General features: G+C 47.5%; 1 protein-coding gene across 2 annotated transcripts in view; it reads left to right on the top strand.

The window, feature by feature from the left end:
• The first annotated feature begins 4,673 nt into the window (after positions 1-4,673).
• EIF6 (eukaryotic translation initiation factor 6) overlaps positions 4,674-26,531 on the top strand; it is a 30,111-nt gene continuing 8,253 nt past the window's right edge. Inside the window, exons 1-4 of one of the 2 annotated variants that reach the window (XM_030212228.1) lie at positions 4,674-4,816; positions 4,899-5,021; positions 9,016-9,101; positions 20,330-20,505. In XM_030212228.1, coding sequence (XP_030068088.1) covers positions 4,915-5,021; positions 9,016-9,101; positions 20,330-20,505 — 369 coding nt within the window. In that variant the 5' untranslated portion in view covers positions 4,674-4,816; positions 4,899-4,914. The remainder of the gene's footprint in view (positions 4,817-4,898; positions 5,022-9,015; positions 9,102-20,329; positions 20,506-26,531) is intronic. The other variant, XM_030212227.1, reaches the window with a different exon arrangement.

Below are 26,531 nucleotides of genomic sequence, written 5' to 3'. Positions count from 1 at the left end.
AAGGCAGAACAGAGTACACAGAGTACAAGTACAGCGTGAAGACACATAATGCTATATACAGCAGCAAATACCAAAAACTCAATCCAAGTTCACCATTTTATGGAGCGCAAATTCCCCCGTTCGCACTTTTTCTGATGATTGTTTTCTTGCATTAGCGTTTGATCAATAAACATATGTTCAGCACCTGATTCTGATAATGTGACGTCTGTTTTAGTTACCCTTTACCAGGAGAAAAAATAAATCTCTGCAGGAATATAACACATGCTAGGGTGTCCCTATAACCAACCCCTCCAAATAACACACTGATTACGACTTATAACAAATTACTACTCTACCTATGAAAAGTTATTCCGTTATTATACTTCCTCTGTGTATGCTGCACAAGCCGGCATGTTTGAAAATATGTGAGATTAAATAAAAATGCCACTAGTGATAAAACACAACAACGTGGATGCAGCAGCTCATAGGTTTGTTTGCTTTGTTTTGAGTGTACTAGATGACGTCTGCGTGTGGAGAATGGGAAACAGCGACTAACCATATTGGCTTCACCTTTCTTTTTTTGTAGTCTGTTTCCTTTTTCAAAGATTTTGCAAAATACAAAGGAAAAACAAGAACCAGCAAAACAGAACAACAAACTGAGTGCCTTGACATTGTGATGCACATTATATATAAAATATAGTCAGGCAGTATCTTGAATAAAAGAAGATATAGGAGACCACTTATCGGTGAATTTATGTACCTTATTGGATTTCTTTGTTAGATATGCTTCACATTTATAGGTGGTGCATACCAAGCATCACCATTGATTATAATGAATATTAGATTCATCTGTGAATTTAAAATAATAAAAAAATATATTTTTATTAAGTATAATTGAAAATACAAAAATATATAGTTAAATTCAGGTATAAACAAGTCACAAATGTATAATAAACAAGAACAGTATAACAAGTACTACAAAGAAAGCATGAGTTCAATGAGTGAATATCCAGTATCAAAGTATAAATATTCTCGAATAACTTTGTGAGTTATATACTAGATAAATAATTATCTAAAGTTTTCCATTTTAACAACTTAAATCACTTGCATATTTCTTATACAATCATTAACAATGAGTTTAAGGGCAACAGATATTGGAAAATCAAATAAAGTGTGTCCGATTCATCAGATATTTCAGGTAGGATAATTGATTTCCATATAATAAGTTTCAAGGAGATAGTAGATGACAAGTGAAAGACATCAGATATTTTATTCCAAACCTCAAATCAAAAAATGTGGAGATTGCTACATTCAAATAACGTACGTGAAAGTGTACCAATTGCTTTGGAACATGACCAACATTGATCCGCCAGAGATTGACCACTATCCCTTGCTTTCCTGGGAGTCCAAGGATTGTGTGATTGAAGCGGACATAGAGACTCTACAGCCATGGTTCCAAAATGAGTTCCATGATTCTTCTGGTATGTGTGTATTCAAATCCTTTTCCCATACTTGTTCAGTGGCTAGGCTATAGTTTATTTTATTTAATTTAAATGTCTTGTAACATAGTAACATAGTAGATGACGGCATAAAAAGACCTGCATGGTCCATCCAGTCTGCCCAACAAGATAAATTCATATGTGTATACCTTACCTTGATTTGTACCTGTCTTTTTCAGGGCACAGACCGTATAAGTCTGCCCAGCAGGATTCCCCGCCTCTCAACCACCAGTCCTGCCTCCCATCACCGGGTCTGGCATAGACCGTATAAGTCTGCCCTCCACTATCCTCGCCTCCCAACCACCAACCCCTCTTCCCCCCACCTGCTCTGCCACCCAATTTCGGCTAAGCTTCTGAGGATCTATTCCTTCTGCACAGGATTCCTTTATGCTTATCCCACGCATGTTTGAATTCCGTTACCGTTTTCATCTCCACCACCTCCCGCGGGAGGGCATTCCAAGCATCCACCACCCTCTCCGTGAAAAAATACTTCCTGACATCTTTCCTGAGTCTGCCCCCCTTCAATCTCATTTCATGTTCTCTCGTTCTACCGCCTACCCATCTCTGGAAAAGATTTCTTTGCAGATTAATACCTTTCAAATATTTGAACGTTTGTATCATATCACCCCTGTTCCTCCTTTCCTCCAGGGTATACATGTTCAGGTCAGCAAGTCTCTCTTCATATGTCTTGGAACGCAAATGCCATACCATTCTCGTAGCTTTTCTTTGCACCGCTTCCATTTTTTAAACATCCTTCGCAAGGTACGGCCTCCAAAACTGAACACAATACTCCAGGTGGGGCCTCACCAATGACTTGTACAGGGGCATCAACACTTCCTTTCTTCTGCTGATCACACCTCTCTCTATACAGCCTAGTAACCTTCTTGCTACGGCCACCGCCTTATCACACTGTTTCGTCGCCTTCAGATCCTCGGATACTATCACCCCAAGATCCCTCTCCCCCTCAGTACCTATCAGACTCTCACCGCCTAACACATACGTCTCTCGTGGGTTTCTACTCCCTAAGTGCATCACTTTGCATTTCTTCGCATTGAATTTTAATTGCCAAACCTTAGACCATTCTTCTAGCTTCCTCAGATCCCTTTTCATGCTTTCCACTCCCTCCCAGGTGTCCACTCTGTTGCAAATCTTAGTATCATCCGCAAATAGGCAAACTTTACCTTCTAATCCTTGTAGTAGATCGAAGCGCAATGAGAGCAGTGAAGAGTCTTTAAGATGAAAACTTCCATTGTATGTTCTTAAAGGAAATATTTGTGACTATTGAGGAGATGGTTTATAGAATAAAATAATTTTTAGAGCAAGAGATAGCAAAGAATCCATTAAGGAGCATTCAGAGATAACAAATCTTGAAAACAAAGAGATTTAAATATATCATATAACTGTAAATAACACTTTATAGGAAGTATTTTAAGAATGGTATCCCAGATTGAGGACCAATACGTCTGAAGGTAGGGACATTCAAATAAAATATGTTTCAGGGAACCCAATTCTTTGTTACAAGACCAGCATTTTTTTTTATAAAGGTTAATCAGGTGGGATCTTATGGGGGGGAGGGAGTCAAATAGCTCTTCAGTGGCGTAACCAAAGGTGGGCCCGGGTGGGCCCAGGCCCAGGCCCATCCACCTTGGGCTCAGGCCCACCCAGTAGCAACATACCTATGATATGGCTGGCAGGGATCCCCAAGCCCCACTAGCCGAAAACTCCCAACAACTGTCCTGCCTGCATACCTTTTAAGTAGCAGATCTTAGCCTGTAGCAGGGGCGTATCTGGAATCCGGCGGTAGGGGGGGCCAGAGCCAGAGAGGGGGGGCACATTTTTGCCTCCCTCCCCCCCCCCCCCGCCGCCGCCGCCTGCGCCGCCTCTCTCCACCCCCTCCCCGCCGTCAACCCTCCCCCGCTGCTTACTTTTGCTGGCGCCGAGGTCCCGACCCGCAGTCTCCGTTTTTCGTCTTCCTCCGTGGCCATGCTTCCAGGAAGTAACGCTGCAGTGCTGATTCGTTGACCCCAGTTCGACGTCTGACGTCAGACGCCGAACTGGATTCAACGAATCAGCACTGCAGCGTTACTTCCTGGAAGCATGGCCACGGAGGAAGACGAAAAACGGAGATTGCGGGTCGGACCTCGGCGCCAGCAAAAGTAAGCAGCGGGGGAGGGTTGACGGCGGGGAGGGGGGCCAGGGCGAAATCTGCGGGGGCCCAGGCCCCTGTGGCCCCACGCAGATACGCCCCTGGCCTGTAGTGAGCAGCCACTGATACATAGTGCTTGCACTGGCCCCACAGCCTTTCCTCTGATGTATTCCCACCTATGCGGAAACAGGAGGTTGCATCAGAGGGAAGGCTGTGTGGAGCCAACAGCAGTGTGTATTAGCTGCTGCTTGCTGCCAGTGAAAATCTGCTATTTACCAGATAAGCAGGAGGATATTTGAGAGACTATCAAGCTCATTTTCAAAGCACTTAGCCTCCCAAAGTTCCATAGAAACCTATGGAACTTAGCCTCCCAAAGTGCTTTGAAAATATGCCTCCATGAGGCATATTTTCAAAGCACTTAGCCTTCCAAAGTTCCATAGAAACCTATGGAACTTTGGAAGGCTAAGTGCTTGAAAATATGCCTCCATATGGCATGCAGGCGAGTGAGGGAGACCAAATCACTTGTTGGACAAGGTAAAGTTATTCTGCCCACCCATCTAGGGCCCAGGAGGTCCTCCCAAAATTGGGTGTGTGGCTATGCCCCTGAGTTCTATGCATTGAAAAGAACATGGCTTGAGTAACATTTGCAGATGGAGATGCATTGGATAGCTTGAAAACGATCTGACGGGAAGATACTGATTTTACATGATTTTTATTATAAAGACTGGAACTCCTTTCGGAGTATTAATTGACTTCAACTTCTTGACCCAGCGTTCTTCAACCTCCTTCCAAGTTGGGACAGGTGAGTGACAGCAAACCAACGTCGTCACGTGACCTGCCGGCGCGTGGGTGTGGCGAGCTCCACGTGCAGCCGCCAAGCGCGTGCGGCCATTAGACCAGGTGACCTGTGACTGAGTGAGGCTGCGCTGAATGATTGAAAGGCGAAGAAGGCGGTACTTGGACGTCTCGGAGGAGGAGCCTGGGTGGACAGCTGCGCACTGAGAGGCTGGTTCGCTCGCTCCAATGCAGCTTGTTGTCCCGCGACAGCCACGGCCGTCCTCCCTCTGACGCAACTTCCTGTTTCCGTTGAAGGCCCCCCTAGGGCAGGGAGCAGCACTGAGTCGCGACTCGGAACTTGTTGAGTAAGACAAGGCGTCGGGCGGGCACTGGCCAAGACAAGTTCAGCTGCGGTGTGAGTTTGACGGGGGGGTAGATACGGGGGTGCGGAGGGGAAGGAAATGGTTTGTGTCTCTTAATTGATTCCCTGTTCTTAGTAGGTATCAATCCAACATGGCTGTCAGGGCCTCCTTTGAAAATAACAACGAGATCGGATGTTTCGCTAAACTGACCAACACTTACTGCCTGGTGGCCATTGGCGGCTCTGAAAACTTCTACAGGTAACGTGGGTGGTGGTTCTGTGATTGATGGGTTTCCCACTTGAGCTCTAAAGACATAAGTAGAAGAGAGGGAGGTGCTGAGAAATCATGGACTTTTCAAGCAGTAACTCTTAGGAGGCACTTTCTTAAATTTGACTCTTTTCCTCAACCAGATATTTTAGCAGGAAACTCAAAACTTGTTTCTTTAGGAAACTTTAGTTCACAAGTAGATAAGCATAAAGGAATCCTGTGCCAAAGGAATGGATCCTCAGGAGCTTAGTCAACATCGGGAGGCGGGGATAGGGCTGGGCAGACTTATACGGTCTGTGCCAGAGCCAGTGGTGGGAGGCGGAGCTGGTGGTTGGGAGGCGAGGATAGTGCTGGGCAGACTTATATGGTCTGTGCCAGAACCGGTGGTGGGAGGCGGGGTTGGTGGTTGGGAGGCGAGGATAGTGCTGGGCAGACTTATATGGTCTGTGCCAGAACCGGTGGTTGGGAGGCGAGGATAGTGCTGGGCAGACTTATATGGTCTGTGCCAGAACCGGTGGTGGGAGGCGGGGTTGGTGGTTGGGAGGCGAGGATAGTGCTGGGCAGACTTATATGGTCTGTGCCAGAACCGGTGGTTGGGAGGTGAGGATACTGCTGGGCAGACTTATACGGTCTGTGCCAGAACCGGTGGTGGGAGGCGGGGTCGGTGGTTGGGAGGCGGGGATAGTGCTGGGCAGACTTATATGGTCTGTGCCAGAACCGGTGGTTGGGAGGCGAGGATAGTGCTGGGCAGACTTATATGGTCTGTGCCAGAGCCAGTGGTGGGAGGCGGAGCTGGTGGTTGGGAGGCGAGGATAGTGCTGGGCAGACTTATATGGTCTGTGCCAGAGCCAGTGGTGGGAGGCGGAGCTGGTGGTTGGGAGGCGAGGATAGTGCTGGGCAGACTTATATGGTCTGTGCCAGAGCCAGTGGTGGGAGGCGGAGCTGGTGGTTGGGAGGCGAGGATAGTGCTGGGCAGACTTATATGGTCTGTGCCAGAGCCAGTGGTGGGAGGCGGAGCTGGTGGTTGAGAGGTGGGGATAGTGCTGGGCAGACTTATACGGTCTGTACCCTGAAGAACACAGGTACAAATCAAAGTAGGGTATACACAAAATTAGTAGCTAAATGGCAGATGACGTTTAATGTGAGCAAGTGCAAGGTGATGCATGTGGGAAAAAAGAACCCGAATTATAGCTACGTCATGCAAGGTTCCACGTTAGGAGTTACGGACCAAGAAAGGGATCTGGGTGTCGTCGTCGATAACACGCTGAAACCTTCTGCTCAGTGTGCTGCTGCGGCTAGGAAAGCGAATAGAATGTTGGGTGGTATTAGGAAAGGTATGGAAAACAGGTGTGAGGATGTTATAATGCCGTTGTATCCCTCCATGGTGCGACCGCACCTTGAGTATTGTGTTCAATTCTGGTCGCCGCATCTCAAGAAAGATATAGTAGAATTGGAAAAGGTGCAGCGAAGGGCGACTAAAATGATAGCGGGGATGGGACGACTTCCCTATGAAGAAAGACTAAGGAGGCTAGGGCTATTCAGCTTGGAGAAGAGACGGCTGAGGGGAGACATGATAGAGGTATATAAAATAATGAGTGGAGTGGAACAGGTGGATGTGAAGCGTCTGTTCATGCTTTCCAAAAATACTAGGACTAGGGGGCATGCGATTAAACTACAGTGTAGTAAATTTAAAACAAATCGGAGAAAATGTTTCTTCACCCAACGTGTAATTAAACTCTGGAATTCATTGTTGGAAAATGTGGTGAAGGCAGTTAGCTTAGCAGAGTTTAAAAAGGGGTTGGACGGTTTCCTAAAGGACAAGTTCATAAACCGCTACTAAACGGACTTGGAAAAATCCAAAATCCCAGGAATAACATGTATAGAATGTTTGTACGTTTGGGAAGCTTGCCAGGTGCCCTTGGCCTGGATTGGCCGCTGTCGTGGACAAGATGCTGGGCTCGATGGACCCTTGGTCTTTTCCCAGTATGGCATTACTTATGTACTTATGTAGCACATATGAGTTATCTTGTTGGGCAGACTGGATGGACCATGCAGGTCTTTTTCTGCCGTCATCTACTATGTTATATTAAACCATGTTGCTGAGAGAGGGTTTGTTGGGGTGCTTGACCTGGCTGTGTTTTGGAGGATGTCTGCATTGGTGGTGTCAATTCTTTGCTACAAAGAATAGCAAACTTAGTGACACATAAGAATGTAAGCGTTTCTGATGCGCATCAGTGTACGGCAGCGGCTAAGAAAGCAAATAGAATGGTAGGCATAATTAGTAAAGGATTGGAAAACAAAAATGAGGACGTTATAATGCCTTTGTGTCATTCCATGGTGCTACTGCACCTCGAATATTGTGTGCAATTCTTGTCATCCCATCTCAAAAAAGATATAGTGGAATTAGAAAAGGTACAGAGAAGGGCAATGACAATTTTATTTATAACTTCCCTATGAGGAGAGGCTAAAGCGGCTGGGGCTCTTCAGCTTGAAGAAAAGACGGCTGAGGGGAGATATGATAGAGCTCTATAAAATACTGAGTGGAGTGAAACGGGTAGACGTGAATCGCTTGTTTACTCTTTCCACAAATACTAGAACTAGGGGGCACGCATTGAAGCTACAAAGTAGTACATTTAAAACAAATTGGAGAAAGTATTTCTTCACTCAATGTTTAATTAAACAGAGTTTGTTGCCAGAGAATGTAGTAAAAGCAGTTAGCTGGGTTTAAAAAAGGTTTGGCTAGCTTCCTAAAAGAAAAGTCCATAAGCCATTATTAAAATGGACTTGGGGAAAATCCACTGCTTATTTCTAGGGTAAGTAACATAAAATGTATTGTACTGTTTTGGGATCTTGCCAGGTACTTGTGACCTGGATTGGCCACTTTTGGAAACAGGATGGTGCAAATATGTCATGAATATTCATTGTGGATTTCCTGAAAACCTGACTGGCTGTGGTGCCTCCAGGACTAGGTTTGGGAGCCATTACCTTAGTGGTTACCATAGATACTTGAGCTTCAAAGGTTAGATATGTGGCTTAGATATTAGATGTGTGTTAAATTTTCCCTCTCTAACCACTGGAATAAAAGTATAGCTATCTTCTGTTTTAATGCACTTTTTACATCTGATGTAGCAAACAATTTTAACTACTGTTTCATTTGCTTACTACATAGGGAATATAGCACAAATTTACCACAGTAATAAGAAAAAAAAATCTGTGCTAAAGATTTAGTACTGACTTTATTGGCCTCGAAGTGTAGCAGGATAACTGCTGTATTAGTTGCTATTTTTGTAAAGATCTTTTGGCAATGAAAAAAAAAATGAGTGAACAATGTCTCATTATGTGGTGTTTTCTCAAACTAGATAACTATGTATAGAGGGGTATATAGCACACTTTTCTCTTGAAAAATGATGTCAAATCCAATTAATACCAGACAACACATTTGTTTTGTGAGTCTCTTAACCTATTGTAAATGGCAAGCTGTTTACATGGCCTAAACCCTGTTGTCCACTTTGTGCTTTACTGTCTCAAGAGTGACATGAAAATGTGTAAAAAGCCATTCTTTATTTCTGGTTCACTTTCAATATGAAGTCTTTTACATCTCACAAATTGACTAATAAAGTAGGAAAACCTTTTCAGCATGTGTGAAGGGGGGGGGGGGGGGGTGGAAAAAAAACTTTCCACAAGAAGAATCAAAATATCTTATTTAGCCCACAGTATATATAAGGGGGTCATAGAAACCATAACTAGAAGAAAATAACAGAGCAGCCGCTCCAACAAGAAGTACCTCCTAAGTTCATGAAAAGCTTTCTTTAATAGTTGGAATTATAGAAGCCCTGAGAAATGAGGGAATGTAACTTTAGGTTATGAGGAGACTTTTTTTTGTTGTTGTTGTTCTGTTCTTTCTCCCTAGAAAAAGATCTTTTATAGTAATGGAAGCTGAGCTATCTTGGTCAGCCTTTTCTAACACAGCTTTCCTTTCTTGTAGTGTGTTTGAAGGTGAACTCTCCGAGACCATCCCAGTTGTTCATGCCTCAATAGCAGGGTGCAGGATTATTGGAAGAATGTGTGTAGGTGAGTTAGTCACAGTATTTTTTATTTTTCTTGACATTTTGCAGAGTAAAGTAGTACATCACATTTGTATCCCATGGTTCTTTCTGAATGTGGATTAACAGCTACTTAACATAGAAACAATTTCAAACACCAATACATGAACCCTAATCCCTTCCCCTCCCGACCAGGCAGATTCTCAATATATATTTGATGTGTGATAAGTCATTTGCTGTTACTTAACAATTGTTATTGCACAAATTGCAGCAGCATATAAACAATATGCTAGAACAGTTCAAACATTTCAATTAAAATAGCAATTCCCCGTCCCCGTCCTATTAACGCATTTATCCAAACTATCAACAGACAACATAGCCGCCTCTAGCCTTCAAGCAAAAGACTAAGCCAACAGTCATTTGCTTTTACTCTAGGGTTATGTCTATTGTCCTGTACTTTCCAGAGGATCCCCAGATGTTAGGAGCCAGTTCCATTGTGGCAATAGCGTTGTGAGCTTAGACATCACGTTTACTTAAGAGAGATTGCATAGGTGGTGCAGATTGATTAATTTGAGCGCAGTGGCCGCCTGAGCAATAAATTTGTTGTTGGTATGCTTGAAGATCTTGGATCCCTTCTTTTAAGGAGGAAGGTATTCCATTTGCTTTTCTACTTGTGCCCCTAATGTGTCTCTGATTAAAGCCAGTACTCCCTCTTAGTAGCCTTGTATCTTAGGGCAAGTCCACCAAATATGTTGGAATGTGCCCTGGTGTCCACAATTCCTCTAGCAAAAATCTGACGTAAGCTTTTTGATGTATAATACCATTGGTATAACGTTTTATGCCCATTTTCTACTTAATGTGATGCTAATAAAACCCTGAGATTATTTTGGTAAAACTTATTCCCCACGACTTCATCATATTGATCTAGTAGTGAAATATACTCTAAAATATACATCTGGAACCCATCATCCTTTCTAAATTGCTTTGCTGCTTTCCATTGTATGAAGTCTTTTGAGCTGCATATTCCTCTAGATATCTCTTCTCTCTAGTCCATACTCCTCTACCAGTTCTTCCCATCCCATTATTTGACCCAGTATCTGCCACCCTTTTAGCTGCCCAGTCTTTCTATGTCCAATTTTCCCTCCCTGGTGAAAATTCCAGCAAATTCTAAATGGATATTGAGGTATTGTAATTCCTCCTTCCTTTTTCTTTTTTTTTTTTTATAAATTAAACTTCATTGTGTTTATCCAAAGAACAAAACAAACGAGCCCATTAAATGCTGTGACTTTTCAGAATGTTGCTTTGAATATACACACAGGATTCCAGAGAAAAACAAAACCCACACTCCCAGCTTCCCTGCCTCTAAAACCCTATCCCCCCACCCACTTACTCGAAAACCTAGCAAGTACAGAGGGTTAAGGCAAATGGTCAGGGCTGGATACGCCCCTTAATTCCAGAGTATTGTCTAACCTGAGAGCATACACTCTTACCATCTCTATCCTATCAACTCCATATTTTGCAAAATTGTGGTATCCTATTTCCTTGCAGTATTCTCAAATTCAAGTGTACAAAGTGAACTTATATTTCCAATGGGAAACTAATAATGCAGTGTAATTTAGAGTCTGAGATTCGTAATCAAATACAAGTGAATGATATGACTCTAAGACAAGACTAATTGAAAAAGTGTGCTCATGAAGTGGAGAAAAAGCCCTCAGAAACCTGAGACTGGCAGTCACAGGTTTGGAGCGGGGTTTACTAATGATTAAAAGTAATCCTCGCCCAGATTCTATCATCGGGTAAAAAACTCCACTTACGTGAACTTGTGTTAAACACAAATGCCTGCGTTTCTAAACTTTTGTGTTGTATAGTGTTTCCTCAGCGACCCTCCAGACCGGTCAAGATGCGTGGGTTATGTCCTCCTACCAGCAGAGGGAGACTGAGAAAACACTAAGCTTTTGAAGCCTGTATATATAACCTGTGCAGAACCTCCACTAGCCAGTATTTTCTCAGTCTCAGCAGAGGTAGCAGTTGACAGCCTATGCAGTCTCCAATAATCTGGTGAGGTAGTTTGTCATTGGGTCGTAGGATTTTTTCCTTCCAAACTTTATTCTGTTGCAGTACCCTGTACGTGTGTGTAAAAAAAAAAAAAAAAAAAAAAATAGTGCTTTGGGGCCCTGGGTCTGGTGGGGCCCAGTTTTTCCCCCTGGGGTGTTACACCTATGTTTGGGTCCCTCCCCCTGTGCTGCTCTCTATTTCTGTTTGCTTGGCAGCTTTGTGCCTCGGCTGCTTTCTCAGTATTGTAGCCTTGAGTGCCTTACAATTTCCAGATGCCAGAATTAGAGTACTGTGCCTTTAAGGTCAGTTATTCTATTTCATTTTGCTTGGCAGCTTTGTGCCTCGGCTGCTTTCTCAGTATTGTAGCCTTGAGTGCCTTACAATTTCCAGCTGCCAGAGTTGGAGTACTGTGCCTTTAAGGGCATTTATTTCTTTATTTTCAGCGGACCGAACGGGGGTTTCGATTCCTTGCTGGAACGAGAGAGCAGCGCTTTCTTCAGTGCTTTTGCAGTGTGAGTGAGTTTTTGGTTTGGCGCGTTTGCGGAACAGCTTTTCCCTTCCCTCGTGGTTTATGGCGGCCCAGCTCCTCCGATGTCGCGCGTGCTCGTGGTGAGGGGTAGAGGCGCCGGGTGCTCAGTGTAGCTTTGCGGTGCACCTATAAAGGTGGCTGCGGCACCCCCCGACTTGACCGCGGAGGGATCGATGGTGTCGGGAGTCTCTGGGTCAGCGGGAGCGTAGGCAGGGCCGCTGTCAGCGGGAACAGTTTCGGCGGGAACAGCCGCCATCTTGAGTCTGACGCGGCCCGTGGAGCCAGCTGTTTTTGGGCCTGCGGCCTCCGTTTTTGGCACAAAAGGGCCTAATGACGGTCCAGGAATGGTGGGCTTTCCTCCAGATTTTGTCTGGACGCGGTATCAGGCCTGGAGATCGGGACCCCCCCCCCCCCTAATTGGAAGAGGGGGCTATTTCCGTCTTGGCTGAGAGACCACGGTTAGAGTGGTCAGAGGACAGGCAATGTTTTTCTCCTGTAACTGCAGAAGCTGTGCTTAGTGATCTGGGGGAGTCAGATGGAATTGACGGCTCTCAGGAGCAGGATTGGTGGATTCCTGGAGAGGATCCTTCAATAGTGCGGATTTTCCATAGAGATGAGCTGTCAGAACTCATAGATCAGGTGTCGTCCACCCTTCAGTTTGGTCCTGAGGTGGCTTTGGGGGAAACTGTCCAGGATCCGTTGGTGAAGGGCATTCAGCGTCAGGCGTGATCCTTCCCTATGAACAAGGATCTCCGGGAGATGATTTGTCAGGAATGGGATTTGCCGTGTAAGGTGGCAAAGGCAATGGCGAGGCTTTATCCCCTCCCTCAGGACGATAGGGATTCCTTTAAGGCTCCCACGGTAGATGCAGTAGTGACGGCAGTAATTATAGCTACGGCTATCCCGGTTGATGGAGGAACGGCCCTCCGTGATCCTCAGGATAGGAAGTTGGGATCTTTTCTCAAGCGTAGTTTTGTTTTGTCGGCTCTAGCCCTGCAGGCCTCAGTTTGTGGGGGTCTGGTAGCTCGGGCATGTTTTCGTTGGGCCGAGAAGCTCCTGGATGATTCGGTAGATGTTGGTTCTTCTGGGGGTCAGGAGTTAGCCGACTTGGACATGGGTTCATCCTTTTTGTCTGAGGCTTTTATGATTTGTTGCCTACTTCAGACAAAAAATATGGCTATGGTTGTGGGTCTCTGCCACTTAAGGGAGCTATGCTCTTTGGAGAAGATTTGGACAAGTTAGTGTGAGGTCTTAGTGATACCAAGGTTCTATGGCTTCCAGATTTTCGGTTCAAGGCAGGGGCCAGAACTAGTTCCTCTCGAGGACGGTTTAGGGAGGCTCAGCGGTATAGGCCGGGCAGATCGAGTGGGACCTACCCCTAGCTGTCTGTTTGTCTGTCCAATTTAGATTGTAAGCTCTGTTGAGCAGGGACTGTCTTTTCATGTTAATTTGGACAGCGCTGTATAAGTCTAGTAGTGCTATAGAAATGTTTAATAGTAGTAGGACCTCTAGGGGTCGGTTTTTCCAGCGCGCACAGTTCTTTCGTGAGAATCGTCGCGGAGGGCGTGGCTTTTCCGCAGGAGGTTAGTATTCACGCCACAATTCCCAATGAAGGTGTGCGGGCTCAGGCTCTGGTGCATGTTGGGGCTCGGCTGAGTCTGTTTTACCAGAGCTGGGCCCAAATCAGGTCAGATCAGTGGGTTCTCAAGGTGTTTCGAGGCGGATATGCGCTGGAATTCGAGAGCTATTCTCCCGAAGTGTTTCTGGAATCCCTCTGTCGGTCTTGGAGCAAGAGGGCAGCAGTGAGGGACACTCTGCGGTGGCTGCTCGCGTTGGGAGCCGTGGTTCCTGTTCCTTCAGATCAGCAACGCTCAGGGTGCTATTTGATCTATTTTGTGGTCCACAAGAAAGAGGACACTTTTCGTCCCATTTTAGATCTCAAAAGGGTCAATGCAGCACTCCAGGTGCCCTCTTTCCGGATGGAGACGTTGCGGTCGGTCACTGGTGTGGTCCGGAAAGGAGAGTTTCTCACTTCCCTGGATTTGACGGAAGCTTATCTTCACTTTCCTTCGTGCAGCCTTTTGGTTCCAAGTTACAGGGTCCGATTTGTCGGTTCCTTGCAGAGAAGGCGCCGACGGCCCGTACTTATCGTCAGGTCCTGGGCCTGATGGCGGCGACCATAGAGGTAGTTCCGTGGGCCAGGGCGCACATGCGTCAGGTACAGTCAGCTCTGTTCAGTCGTTGGTCCCCTCTGTCGCAGGACTTGGAAATGTGTTGTCCGCTGTCGGTGGCCCCTCGTCTCAGTCTCCGCTGGTGGCTCAACCCGCGCAATTTGGGAACAGGAATGCCGTTGGAGTCCCCACAGGGGCTGGTAATGGTCACGGATGCCAGTCTGCAAGGTTGGGGGGCACATTGTCTCGGTCAGGTAGCTCAAGGCCGGTGGTCTCGGGCAGAAGCAGAGTGGTCCATCAACCGGCTGGAAACTCGGGCCATTCGGGTGGTGCTCCAGGCCTTGACGTCGGTGGTTCGCCACAAGGCAGTCCGAGTGCTCTGTGACAATGCCATGGCAGTAGCATATGTCAACCGTCAAGGGGGGACGAAGAGCCTTGGCGGCGCAGTTGAACTCATCTTCAGGCTCTCTTGGCAGCGCATGTGGCCGGGGTAGGTCACATAGATGCAGATTATCTCAGCAGGCACACTCTAGATCCCAGAGAGTGGTCTTTTCTTCGGTCAGTGTTCCAGTGAGTTGTGTCGGTCTGGGGACTTTCGGTGATCTTAGGGCAACGGCTCGCTATGCGCAAGTTCAGAGATTTTTTTTTTCAGTTGCTGAAGAGACCCTTGAGCGGAGGGAATCGACGCTCTTCTGTTGCCTTGGCCTCGGGAGTGACTGTATGTGTTTCCTCCGTGGCTGTTAGTCGGTCGAGTAATATAGCGCATCGAACATCACTTCGGTCGGGTGATTCTGGTAGCTCCGGATTGGCAGCATCGACCATGGTACGGAGACCTGGTGCGGTTGGCAGGGGCGGCGGCCCTGCCTTTGTTGGGATCAGTTCTGTGTCAAGGCCCGATAATCATGCCGGATCCGGCTCGGTTTTCGCTTATGGCTTGGCTCTTGAGCGGCACAAGTTGAAGAAGAAGGGGCTTTCGTCCAATGGCTTTGCTACGATGTTGAGTTGCTGTAGACGATCCACTTCCTTGGCGTATGTCCGGGTTTGGAGAATCTTTGAGCACTGGTGTGAAGACCATCGAGTTCGGCCGTTTCGCTCTTCGGTGGCGGAAGTTTTGGAATTTTTGCACGATGGTGTTGATAGGGGTCTGGCCTTGTCTACACTGAAGGTTCAGGTGGCAGCTTTGTCATGTTTTCGTGGGAAGCTTCAGTGAAAGTCCTTCGCGTCTGTGCCTGAGGTAGTGCGTTTTTTGAAGGGTGTTAAGTTGCTGCGTCCACCTCAGTGACGGATGGTGCCTCCGTGGGATTTGAAGCTAGTTTTGGATGCTTTGATCAGGCCTCCGTTTGTGCCGCTGGTATCGGCATCTTGTAAGGATTTATCTTTAAAGACGATCTTGTTGGTGGCGATTACTTCAGCACGGAGTGTTTCAGAGCTTCAGGCTTTGTCTTGTAGGGAACCATTTTTGTCCTTTCTGAGGGAAAGGTTTCGTTGCGGACGGTGCTTTCCTTTTTTGCCCAAGGTGGTTTCCGAGTTCCATGTTAATCAGGTCATCTCTCTGCCAGTGTTGGGTGATATGGCTGGAGATTCGGAGCAGCGTGGTATTGCCAAGCTGGATGTCAGGAAAGTTTTGAGTTGTTATCTCTCTGGAACTCAGGACTTCAGAGCCTCTGACAGTTTGTTCGTTCTTCATGGTGGCCCAAAGAAGGGTGCAGCGGCTCCTAAGGTGACCATAGCACGGTGGTTGAAGGAGGCGGTTGCATCTGCTTACTTGGTGAAGGGTCCTGTGGTGCCTAGGGGCTGGTCTGCTCATTCCACTAGGGGAATGGCAGCCTCGTGGGCGGAGAATAGTATGATTTCTCTGTTAGATGTTTGTTGGGCTGCGGTTTGGTTTTCGTTGCATTCCTTTGTGAAGCATTATAGGATTCCTGTGCATGCAAAGGACGAGGTGCGCTTTGGGGCAGCAGTTTTGACCTCTGGCCTTAGTAGGTCCCTCCCGTAAGTTAGTTACTGCTCTGGTACGTCCCACGCGTCTTGACCGGTCTGGAGGGTCGCTGAGGAAGGTGAAATTAGATCTTACCTGCTAATTTTCTTTCCTCTAGACCCTCCAGACCGGTCAAGAGCCCGCCCTGTCTGTATTGGAGGCCAGGAGGTGTGTTTGTTGGATAATTCTTGACTGCTGTAGATTGTTGTTTCTCTAATTGCAGACTGTTTATTTCTGTTTTGTGATAGGAGTCCGGGACAGGTGGGGCTCTTCTTTGATAGTCCACCTGTAGAAGCCCAACTGTTTTATCAAAGGCAAAGGAACATGTTTCCGTAAGAGCAAGCGGAAGATGTTTCTTGTTTTTGCAGTTTACTGTGACCACGTACAGGGTTGCTAGTTGTTGTTAGTGTTTTTTGTTTCTCTGCTTTGTCAGGGTTATACTGGCTAGTGGAGGTTCTGCACAGGTTATATATACAGGCTTCAAAAGCTTAGTGTTTTCTCAGTCTCCCTCTGCTGGTAGGAGGACATAACCCACGCGTCTTGACCGGTCTGGAGGGTCTAGAGGAAAGAAAATTAGCAGGTAAGATCTAATTTCACCTTATCAGGCATATAAAAAGTAATTCTGCATAATAGCACTGCTAAGCTTACAGCATTTTGACTTGAATAACAAGTTATAATAAACGCTCTCTTATCTTAATGTCCAACGGGGGCCACTGCCGTTTCACTCTTACAACGGAGCTTCCTCAGGGACAGGGTTTGAAAGCGTAATTCTATGATTCTGTGAAAGAAAAATAAAAGATATAAGCTTAGACAATCAATTTAAAGTTGTATATAAACGCACAAAGGCATGAACACTTGGTGTAGCTTACAGCTTGACGGAGCGCCAACTCTTACAAAATGGCGTCTCGACGTCATCGGTCTATCATCTGATATTTATACAAATTTAGATAGGTTGTTTGAAATTAATTAATTGCTAGACGAACCAAACGGTCTGAACAGTTCAATTGATTGGCATGTTTTCTATTAGTTTATCAGCCAATCTGGGTCGTCTAGCAATTAATTAATTTCAAACAACCTATCTAAATTTGTATAAATATCAGATGATAGACCGATGACGTCGAGACGCCATTTTGTAAGAGTTGGCGCTCCGTCAAGCTGTAAGCTACACCAAGTGTTCATGCCTTTGTGCGTTTATATACAACTTTAAATTGATTGTCTAAGCTTATATCTTTTATTTTTCTTTCACAGAATCATAGAATTACGCTTTCAAACCCTGTCCCTGAGGAAGCTCCGTTGTAAGAGTGAAACGGCAGTGGCCCCCGTTGGACATTAAGATAAGAGAGCGTTTATTATAACTTGTTATTCAAGTCAAAATGCTGTAAGCTTAGCAGTGCTATTATGCAGAATTACTTTTTATATGCCTGATAAACACTATACAACACAAAAGTTTAGAAACGCAGGCATTTGTGTTTAACACAAGTTCACGTAAGTGGAGTTTTTTACCCGATGATAGAATCTGGGCGAGGATTACTTTTAATCATTAGTAAACCCCGCTCCAAACCTGTGACTGCCAGTCTCAGGTTTCTGAGGGCTTTTTCTCCACTTCATGAGCACACTTTTTCAACTTATATTTCCACTCTGAAACTCCTAGCGCTCCATAAACTTAGGGTGACTTGCAGTCATGGATTGGCTTCATGTAATCCCTTCTCGAAACTCATCATTAGTTGACCATGGCAGTGTCCACAATGGCCAGACCCTAGTCAGTTTTTGAATACTAGGGCATGCTCAGAGAGATATGTGACTTCTACATGGCAGTACATGATTCAGACATGCTATCATGTATATGAGCAGTTGCTTTTGTGGGACAGTGGCAAAAGCAGGCTAAGAGCTGCTGCTACAGAAATCATCTGCTTTGCAGAAAAGGGGTGAGGAAGAGACTTCAGGAGGGTGACTGATGGCTCTGCTACCTTTCACCTGCTTGATGGACTGAGCAGTGAGGGGTCCTCTGAATTCGGTGAAGATGGAGAAGCTGAAGGGGAGCAGTTTGCTGAAGGCAGTGGGGAGGGTAGAAGGGACGAAAATTATTTAAGTTAAGGCTTTTGAAGCATATTGGTTACTATACAAAGAGTTTAAAGAGCCATAAGAGCAAAAGATTCCTTAGTATCCTCACCAGACCAGTTCAGAACTTGGACCTGTAGGTATGCCCATTGACCAGCAGGTGGAGCTGAAGAAATATTTTGTACTTCTGCTCGTGGTTGGTTGTCCAGATTGGCTTCCCACTATTCAAGAACCTGTGGAGATAGTTGTGTCTACCAACCAGTAGGTGGAGAGAAAACAGAAAACTGAGCTGAGACTTACTTCTTGGCATCCAGTCCTGCTCCTCAGTATTTTCTATCTCCAGCAGGTGGATGGACACACTCTTCAGCCTCTGGCTTTGAGTTCTTTGCTCCTGGTCCCCAGTTAAGCTTGCGGGTGGCTTGAGTCTGCAGAGTCTTATCTGGAGGTGGCATACTAACTTTAATGAGCTCTTCATTCATAAAACATCCAATACATTGCCCATACTCTAATTTTCCCCCTACATAAATATTGCCATTCTGGGACAGACTGAAGGTCCATCAAGCCCAGCATCCTGTTTCCAACATCATCCAACCTATCTGAGATGACCAATGAGCAAAGGATAAGGCAGCTTTCCAGAATATGGCAGTGGTATGATGTCCAGCCAGTACCTGATCCACTCCATGTAATTTCACATCCTGCCCATATCTCAATAGGTAATAAAGAAAATTCCAGCGAAAGGAAGGGGGAGTCAAGGACCACCCCAAAATAACCTGGATTGCTCAGTGCACCCTGTACCAAAAAAGATTCACCACAGGGCAGGACCTCCACATTTTACTTAAGCATTTTTAACCTTATTATCTGGGTGTGGTACAATCATACATACATACATAACATAAAACACATAACACAAACAATTAAAACAATAACAACCCCTCAACTTGTCTTAATCAACCCACATTCTGCCTAACAATGCCACAGCATGGCTTGACAAAAAAGATGTCCTCCAACAAATGATGTAGCCACCTACCCACTTGTAGCTTATCTGGCAATGGAGAGAGGCTTTAGGCTGTGATTGCTGCGGCAGTAGGAGAAAGGTGTGTGGGGGGGTGCGCAGCCGCTCTTCGACCCCTAGCAGCTCTTCTACTCCCCAGCAGCTGCAGCCCTAGCCTTTTTGCATTGCTCCCAGCAACTGTAGCCTAAAGCTTTTCTTCATCACCTACCTAGCCACCCACCCACCCCATGGCCTTAGTGCCATGTCTCCACCCCCAGCAGTAGCCTCTCTTGATCCCTCTTCTCCCCCCCCCCCCCCCATAACTGAATTCCCCCACAAACTTTTCCAGCTTTTCTCTGTCACCTAAACATATCTCCCCAGTTCCTGCACCACAGCACACACACTTGGCTCTGCCCTTCTGTTGCATCCTCCCCCCCCCCCCCTTTCACATAGGCACCTAGCTCTCCATCTCCCCTGTCCACCTCTTGGCACACAGACACTTGGTGCTCTCTGCTTCCGTCCACCCCAGTTCTGCAGATACCTAGCTCGTTCTCCCTGTCCCTTTACTGTATTCCCCTCCCCCTATGGCACTGCAAAATAATAAATCAAGTTCTGTATAATTAAACTTTAACTTATTCTATCACCCAGACTCTAATATCATCTCAACCCAGTTCTAAAGTGCAGGAGAAGTAGCGGTGAGATTGTTTTCTGACCTAATTACGTTTGAATAAGTTGATGCCTGAGGAGCTGGCGGACCTTGATTACTGTCATACAGTCCTAGAATTTATCCCAAATCATTTTTCAATGTCTTTACTTTTCCAGATGTAGTTTAAAAAGTATGGGGATGTTAATTTTTACTATACAAGAACCTATTGACAGCAAAATATAGCTCACAATTCCTGGATTTTAAGTTGGTGGAAATTTTAGCTTACACTTGCTAGAAATATATATATTTTTTAGTATTGTCATAGTGGGACAGACTGAAGGTCCATCAAGCCCAGCATCCTGTTCCCAACAATGGCCAATCCAGATTACAAGTACCTGGCAAGATCCCAAAACAGTACAATACATTTTTTAAATATTAATTTTACATTTATATCAAACATAAATGTTTGGAAATATCAGCAATCAACCGTACAATACATTTTATGCTGCTTATCCTAGAAATAAGCAGTGGATTTATCCCAAGTCCATTATGGACTTTTATTTTAGGAAGATAGACTCTCTCACCTACATCTGATCTACTTCAAGACTACATAAAATGTTGTCTGGTAGATATACATCCTGAAGGAAATACTGTGGGCTGTGAGGCAGGAGCATAGGGAGAGGCTGAACAGGTGGGGTATGAGAGGCTGTGAAAGGTAAATACTAATACAGATGATTTCAGTTAGGAAACTGTAGTAAAAAAAAGGTGTATTTCACAAGAAGTGTTGTCCCTTCAACATAAAATGATTGCTTTCCCTCCTCTGGTCAGGCAACCGACATGGACTACTGGTTCCAAATAATACCACAGACCAGGAACTGCAGCACATCAGAAACAGCCTCCCAGATTCTGTGCGGATCCAGCGGGTGGAAGAACGACTCTCAGCTTTGGGGAATGTCATTGCTTGTAACGATTATGTGGCTCTTGTTCATCCAGACCTTGACAGAGTGGGTGACCTTTTCTTGTGCTGACAGATTGAAAATGAGAAGTGGGTTAATGTTCCTAGGTTAGACAATACCGTCACAGAGCTATAACAGCCTCAGTTGGGTAGAGTTAATAAAATGGCAGCCTAGATACGACACTAACTTATAAGAGAAGGTTGTATTTGAACAAGAACTGTAGGGTTGACATTTGTAAACTGATGCCTTTTTATAAGCATCAAATATGTTTTATTGAAATTATATCCAAAAATAAGTGATGCTATTGGTTAATAATGAAAAAAGTGAGTAACATAGTAACATACATAGTAACATAGTAGATGACGGCAGAAAAAGACCTGCACAGTCCATCCAGTCTGCCCAAGAAATGTGCCACTTTTTTGTGTAAACCTTACCTTGATTTGTACCTGTCTTTTTCAGGGCACAGACCGTACTGCCCAGCACTATCCCCACCTCCCACCATCGGCTCTGGCACAGACCGTATAAGTCTGCCCAGCACTATCCCTGCCTCCCAACCACCAGCCCCGCCTCCCACTGTGCCACTTTTTTGTGTAAACCTTACCTTGATTTGTACCTGTCTTTTTCAGGGCACAGACCGTACTGCCCAGCACTATCCCCGCCTCCCACCATCGGCTCTGGCACAGACCGTATAAGTCTGCCCAGCACTATCCCTGCCTCCCAACCACCAGCCCCGCCTCCCACTGTGCCACTTTTTTGTGTAAACCTTACCTTGATTTGTACCTGTCTTTTTCAGGGCACAGACCGTACAAGTCTGCCCAGCACTATCCCCACCTCCCAACCACCAGCCCCGCCTCCCACTACCGGCTCTGTATGAAGCAATGCTCAAATCTTATTCATTAGTACACAAAACAATATGCAAAAATATTTGCAAGAAAAGTACTTATCTCCTGGAAACAATGATGAATGAATGTTAGTGTTGTCCTACTGAGCTTATCTCCAACACGGTACCTTGTTTAACCTCCACTGGCTGAATTATTGAGAGAGTGTAGTCATTAAAAAAAAAAAAATGAAAATGAAAAGCAGCATTAAGTATAATTCAAAAATAACTTTGAAATCCTGTGCCTGATAAAACAAGCTAAATTAACTCTTTTTCTTAGAGCAACCCAAAACTTAAAGAGCAGGCATTATAACGTGCTTAAATCGAAACTCTTGGCTGAAGAAGGTGAAGAAAACAAAACACCAGTAATCTTCACATTCTGATCCATAGACTGACGTTTATCTCCAGACTGACTGGGGGTTCATTCCAGGTGTAACTTAACTACAAGAACCTACTGTTTGTACACAAAAGTGTGAGAAAATACAGTTGTGGAAACTTGCAATAACCTGCAAGCTGTCAAGTGTACATGGCAAGGGAGGGGAAATTGGGGGGGGTGGGGACCAACATCTCCTTCCATATCATCAAGCTGATCAATCCATAGACTGGTGGGTTGTGTCCATCTACCAGCAGGTGGAGATAGAGAGCAAACTTTTGCCTCCCTATATGTGGTCATGTGCTGCCGGAAACTCCTCAGTATGTTCTCTATCTCAGCAGGTGGTGGTCACACACAGCAGCAGCTCTGGCTAGGCCTCCAAGCCTAATTTTTAGGTTTTGTTGAGTGCCTGGGGTTGAGGGCTCTTCTTGAGCAAGTGCAAACCTGGTGGCGCCAGGTCCCTCCTTTTCTCCCCCCTCCCGCTGGCTCCGTTTGAAAAAAAAAAATGTTGAACGTCCTTAAAGGCGTTTATTTCGACGTTTATTTAAACGTTTATTGCAGCTACTCACTGGGACACCAGGTCGTTACAGCTCGGAGCGGAAAGCAGGTAATTTTTACCTTTTTATAGCGGGCAGGGGGTTCCCCGATTGATCTCCACGTGGCCTATGGCGTCGGAGGGCGAGGGCGCAAAGAGTCGCTCCCCGGATCGCTTGGGCGCTTCTAGAGGGGATGCGGGGGTCTTGAAGTCTGATTCGCCCTTGTTGGGTGACAGTTTCGTGACCGATGAGTGTCCCGGTCCTTCCTCAGGTGTGGCGGTTTTTCCCGCCATAAACGCCCATCCCCCGCTGCTCGCCTCCGCCATCTTGGCCGGCCACGCGGCTCGGACGGCTTCTTCTTGGGCCGCCCTTGAGGTAGGAGACATTAATGCCATGAACGCCCTTAATTTGGGCGACGGCACAAAAGCGGCTAAAGTTAAGCGCCGTTCTTCCCGCACGGCTCCTTCACGGAGTGTCGCGCCGGACGCCATCTTGGATGCGCAGCATGTATCTCCCCCACTCTTGCGAGCGCCGGTTGAGGGTGCGTCTAGGGCTGTAGCCCAGGCTGCGGAAGTGCACAGTCTGGGGGGGTTTCTCCCCCGAGTTTGTTTTGCTGCTGCATCAGGCCTTCCTTATGCAAAACGCTGCCCCTGCTCCCTCGTCTGGCAAAGAGGTTGAGGCCCCCGGAGGTAAACGCCCTCGGGTTGATTCCCAGGCCTTGGAGGACTTTGTCTCCTCCGATGTAGATGAGGGCAGCGTATCTGAGTTCTCCCAACGGTCCTTTGCGGATTCCTTGGAGGAGACGGATCCCCGCTCGGATGGAGCGGATGACCCCTCTGCAGCGCGGCTCTTTAGCTCAGAGGGTTTGCCCAACCTGTTAGTGCAGGCCATGGGCATTTTGAAGATTTCCTCTCCGGAGGACGTCTCTCCCTCAGCCCCTGTTGGCTCTGCCATTATGCTGGGGACGAAGCGCCCGCCTAGAACCTTCCACGTGCATGACGCCATGCACACCTTAATTTCGGCTCAATGGGATGTCCCGGAAGCGAGCCTTAAAGTGGCTAGGGCTATGTCCCGCCTCTATCCTTTGCCTGAAAGTGAACGTGAGGCCTATCTGTGGCCTACAGTGGATTCTTTAATCACTGCGGTGACTAAGAAAACGGCATTGCCGGTGGAAGGTGGCACGGCCCTAAAGGACGCCCAAGACAGAAGATTGGAGGCGGCCTTAAGGTCGTCCTTTGAGGCGGCTGCTTTAAGTTTGCAGGCCTCAGTTTGCGGCTCCTATGTGGCCAGGGCGTGCCTGACTATGGTGCAGCGGGCTTCCCCCTCGGATCATTCCTTGAGGGCTGATTGGCCGGCCCTGGAATCGGGCTTAGCCTATTTGGCAGACTTGCTGTATGATGTCTTGAGGGCCTCAGCTAAGGGCATGGCTCAGACAATCTCTGCGCGGCGGTGGCTTTGGCTGAAGCATTGGTCTGCTGACCACGCCTCTAAATCCTGCCTGGCTAGATTGCCTTTTAAAGGCAAGCTGCTCTTTGGGGTCGAGCTGGACAAAATCGTGACCGATCTCGGCACGTCTAAGGGCAAGAAGTTACCAGAGGTCAGGGCTCGGGCTAGTACTCGCCCCGGTACCTCCAGAGGACGGTTTCAGGAAGCCCGTCGGTACCGCCCGGGCAGGTCGGGCTCTTCTGCCCCCTCTTCCTTCAAGAGGAACTTCTCCCCCAAGCAGCATTCCTTTCGCAGAGACCGCCGTCCCGGAGGTGCTCCCTCCGGTCCTCCCCCAGGGTCTCGGACCCAATGACGGGGCCTTGGTCCACGCCCCAGTGCTGATTGGAGGACGGCTGTCCTCGTTTCTGGGCGAGTGGACCACAATAACTTCAGACGCTTGGGTGCTGGAAGTCATCAGAGACGGCTACAAGCTAGAGTTCTGCCGACCCTTAAGAGACGGGTTTGTACTCTCTCCCTGCAAGTCTCCGGTCAAAGCTGTGGCAGTGCAGCAGACCTTGGACAACCTGATCCGCCTGGGTGCGGTCGTTCCGGTGCCAGAAAATCAGCTTGGCAAGGGGCGTTACTCCATTTACTTTGTGGTACCAAAGAAAGGAAGTTCTGTGCGGCCTATCCTCGACCTCAAAGGGGTCAATCGGGCCTTGAAAGTTCGGCACTTTCGCATGGAGACTCTCCGCTCTGTTATAGCGGCAGTGAAGGCAGGGGAGTACCTGGCATCCTTGGACATCAAGGAAGCGTACTTGCATATTCCCATCTGGCCTCCTCATCAACGCTTTCTGCGTTTTGCAGTCCTGGGCCGACACTTCCAGTTCAGAGTCCTCCCGTTCGGGTTGGCTACTGCTCCGCGGACCTTCTCCAAAGTAATGGTGGTCATCGCGGCCTTCCTGAGGAAGGAAGGAGTACAAGTCCATCCTTATCTGGACGACTGGTTGATCCGAGCCCCCTCTTATGCAGAGTGCGGCAAAGCTGTGAACCGGGTGGTTGCTCTTTTGAGCTCCCTGGGGTGGATCATCAACTGGGAGAAAAGCCAGCTGCGCCCAACTCAGTCCCTGGAGTATCTGGGAGTTCGATTCGACACCCAAGTGGGCAGAGTTTTCCTGCCAGACAATCGGATTGTCAAGCTTCAGGCTCAGGTGGACCAGTTCCTAGTAGCCTCTCCTCTTCGGGCTTGGGACTATGTGCAGCTGTTGGGCTCTATGACGGCCACGATGGAAGTAGTGCCCTGGGCCAGGGCTCATATGAGACCACTACAACACTCTCTGCTGCAGCGCTGGACTCCGATGTCGGAGGATTATGCTGTGCGCCTTCCCTTGGACCCAGCAGTGCGCAAGGCGCTGAGCTGGTGGACGCAGACAGACAAGTTGTCTGCAGGAATGCCTCTGGTGACCCCGGAGTGGATTGTCGTCACGACGGACGCCTCTTTGTCGGGCTGGGGAGCCCACTGCATGGGAAGGACAGCGCAGGGGCTCTGGTCTCCTGCAGAGGCAAAGTGGTCTATCAACCTCCTGGAACTCAGAGCCATTCGGTTGGCGCTTTTGGAGTTCATCCCGGTACTGGCGATGAAGCCTGTACGGGTCCTGTCGGACAATGCCACGGCTGTGGCCTATGTCAACCGCCAGGGAGGTACCAAGAGCGCCCCTCTAGCCAAGGAGGCCATGAATCTATGCCAGTGGGCAGAAGCGAACCTGGAACAGCTGTCAGCGGCCCACATTGCCGGAGTCATGAATGTCAAGGCGGACTTTCTCAGTCGCCATACCTTGGAGCCCGGAGAGTGGCAGCTATCTGCTCAGGCGTTCTTGGACATCACGAAGCGCTGGGGCCAGCCGAGCCTAGATCTGATGGCGTCATCGGTCAATTGCCAAGTGCCGCGCTTTTTCAGCAGAGGATGGGACCCTCGATCCCTGGGAGTAGATGCTCTTCTCCAACAGTGGCCGACACAAGAGCTTCTCTATGTGTTCCCGCCCTGGCCCATGTTGGGCAGGGTGCTAGACCGGGTGGCAAAGCATCCGGGCCGGATAATCCTGGTGGGTCCGGATTGGCCCAGACGTCCCTGGTATGCGGACTTGATCAGGCTCTCAGTCGACGATCCTCTGCGGCTGCCAGTGGAGCAGGGCCTGTTACATCAGGGTCCCGTGGTGATGGAGGATCCCTCTCCCTTTGGTCTTACGGCCTGGCTATTGAGCGGCAGCGGCTGAGAAAGAAGGGCTTCTCAGACAAGGTCATCGCCACTATGCTGAGAGCGAGGAAGCGCTCTACTTCTACGGCTTACGCCAGGGTTTGGCGTACCTTTGCAGCGTGGTGTGAAGCAGGCTCACTTTCTCCCTTCACTGCTCCAATTTCTTCAGTGTTGGCGTTCCTGCAAGAAGGTCTGGAGAAAGGCCTGTCGCTCAGTTCCCTTAAAGTCCAGGTAGCGGCTCTGGCTTGCTTCAGGGGCCGCCTGAAGGGTGCTTCCCTGGCTTCGCAGCCAGATGTGGTGCGTTTTCTCAAGGGAGTTAATCACCTGCGCCCTCCTCTGCACTCAGTGGTGCCTGCGTGGAATCTCAACCTGGTGCTAAGAGCCTTGCAGAAGCCGCCTTTTGAACCCTTGTCGAGGGCATCTCTGAAAGACCTGACGTTGAAAGCAGTCTTTTTGGTGGCTATCACTTCAGCCAGAAGAGTTTCCAAGCTCCAGGCACTCTCATGTCGAGAGCCTTTTCTGCAGTTCACTGAGGCAGGAGTGACTATTCGCACAGTGCCTTCCTTTCTGCCCAAGATTGTTTCTCGCTTCCATATGAATCAGCAGCTC

The sequence above is a fragment of the Microcaecilia unicolor genome, chromosome 8, assembly GCF_901765095.1.
Source record: "Microcaecilia unicolor chromosome 8, aMicUni1.1, whole genome shotgun sequence".
NCBI classification, from domain to species: Eukaryota; Metazoa; Chordata; class Amphibia; order Gymnophiona; family Siphonopidae; genus Microcaecilia; species Microcaecilia unicolor.
Note: the sequence above shows the minus strand (reverse complement) of the source record. Positions and strands in the feature narration are given on the sequence as shown.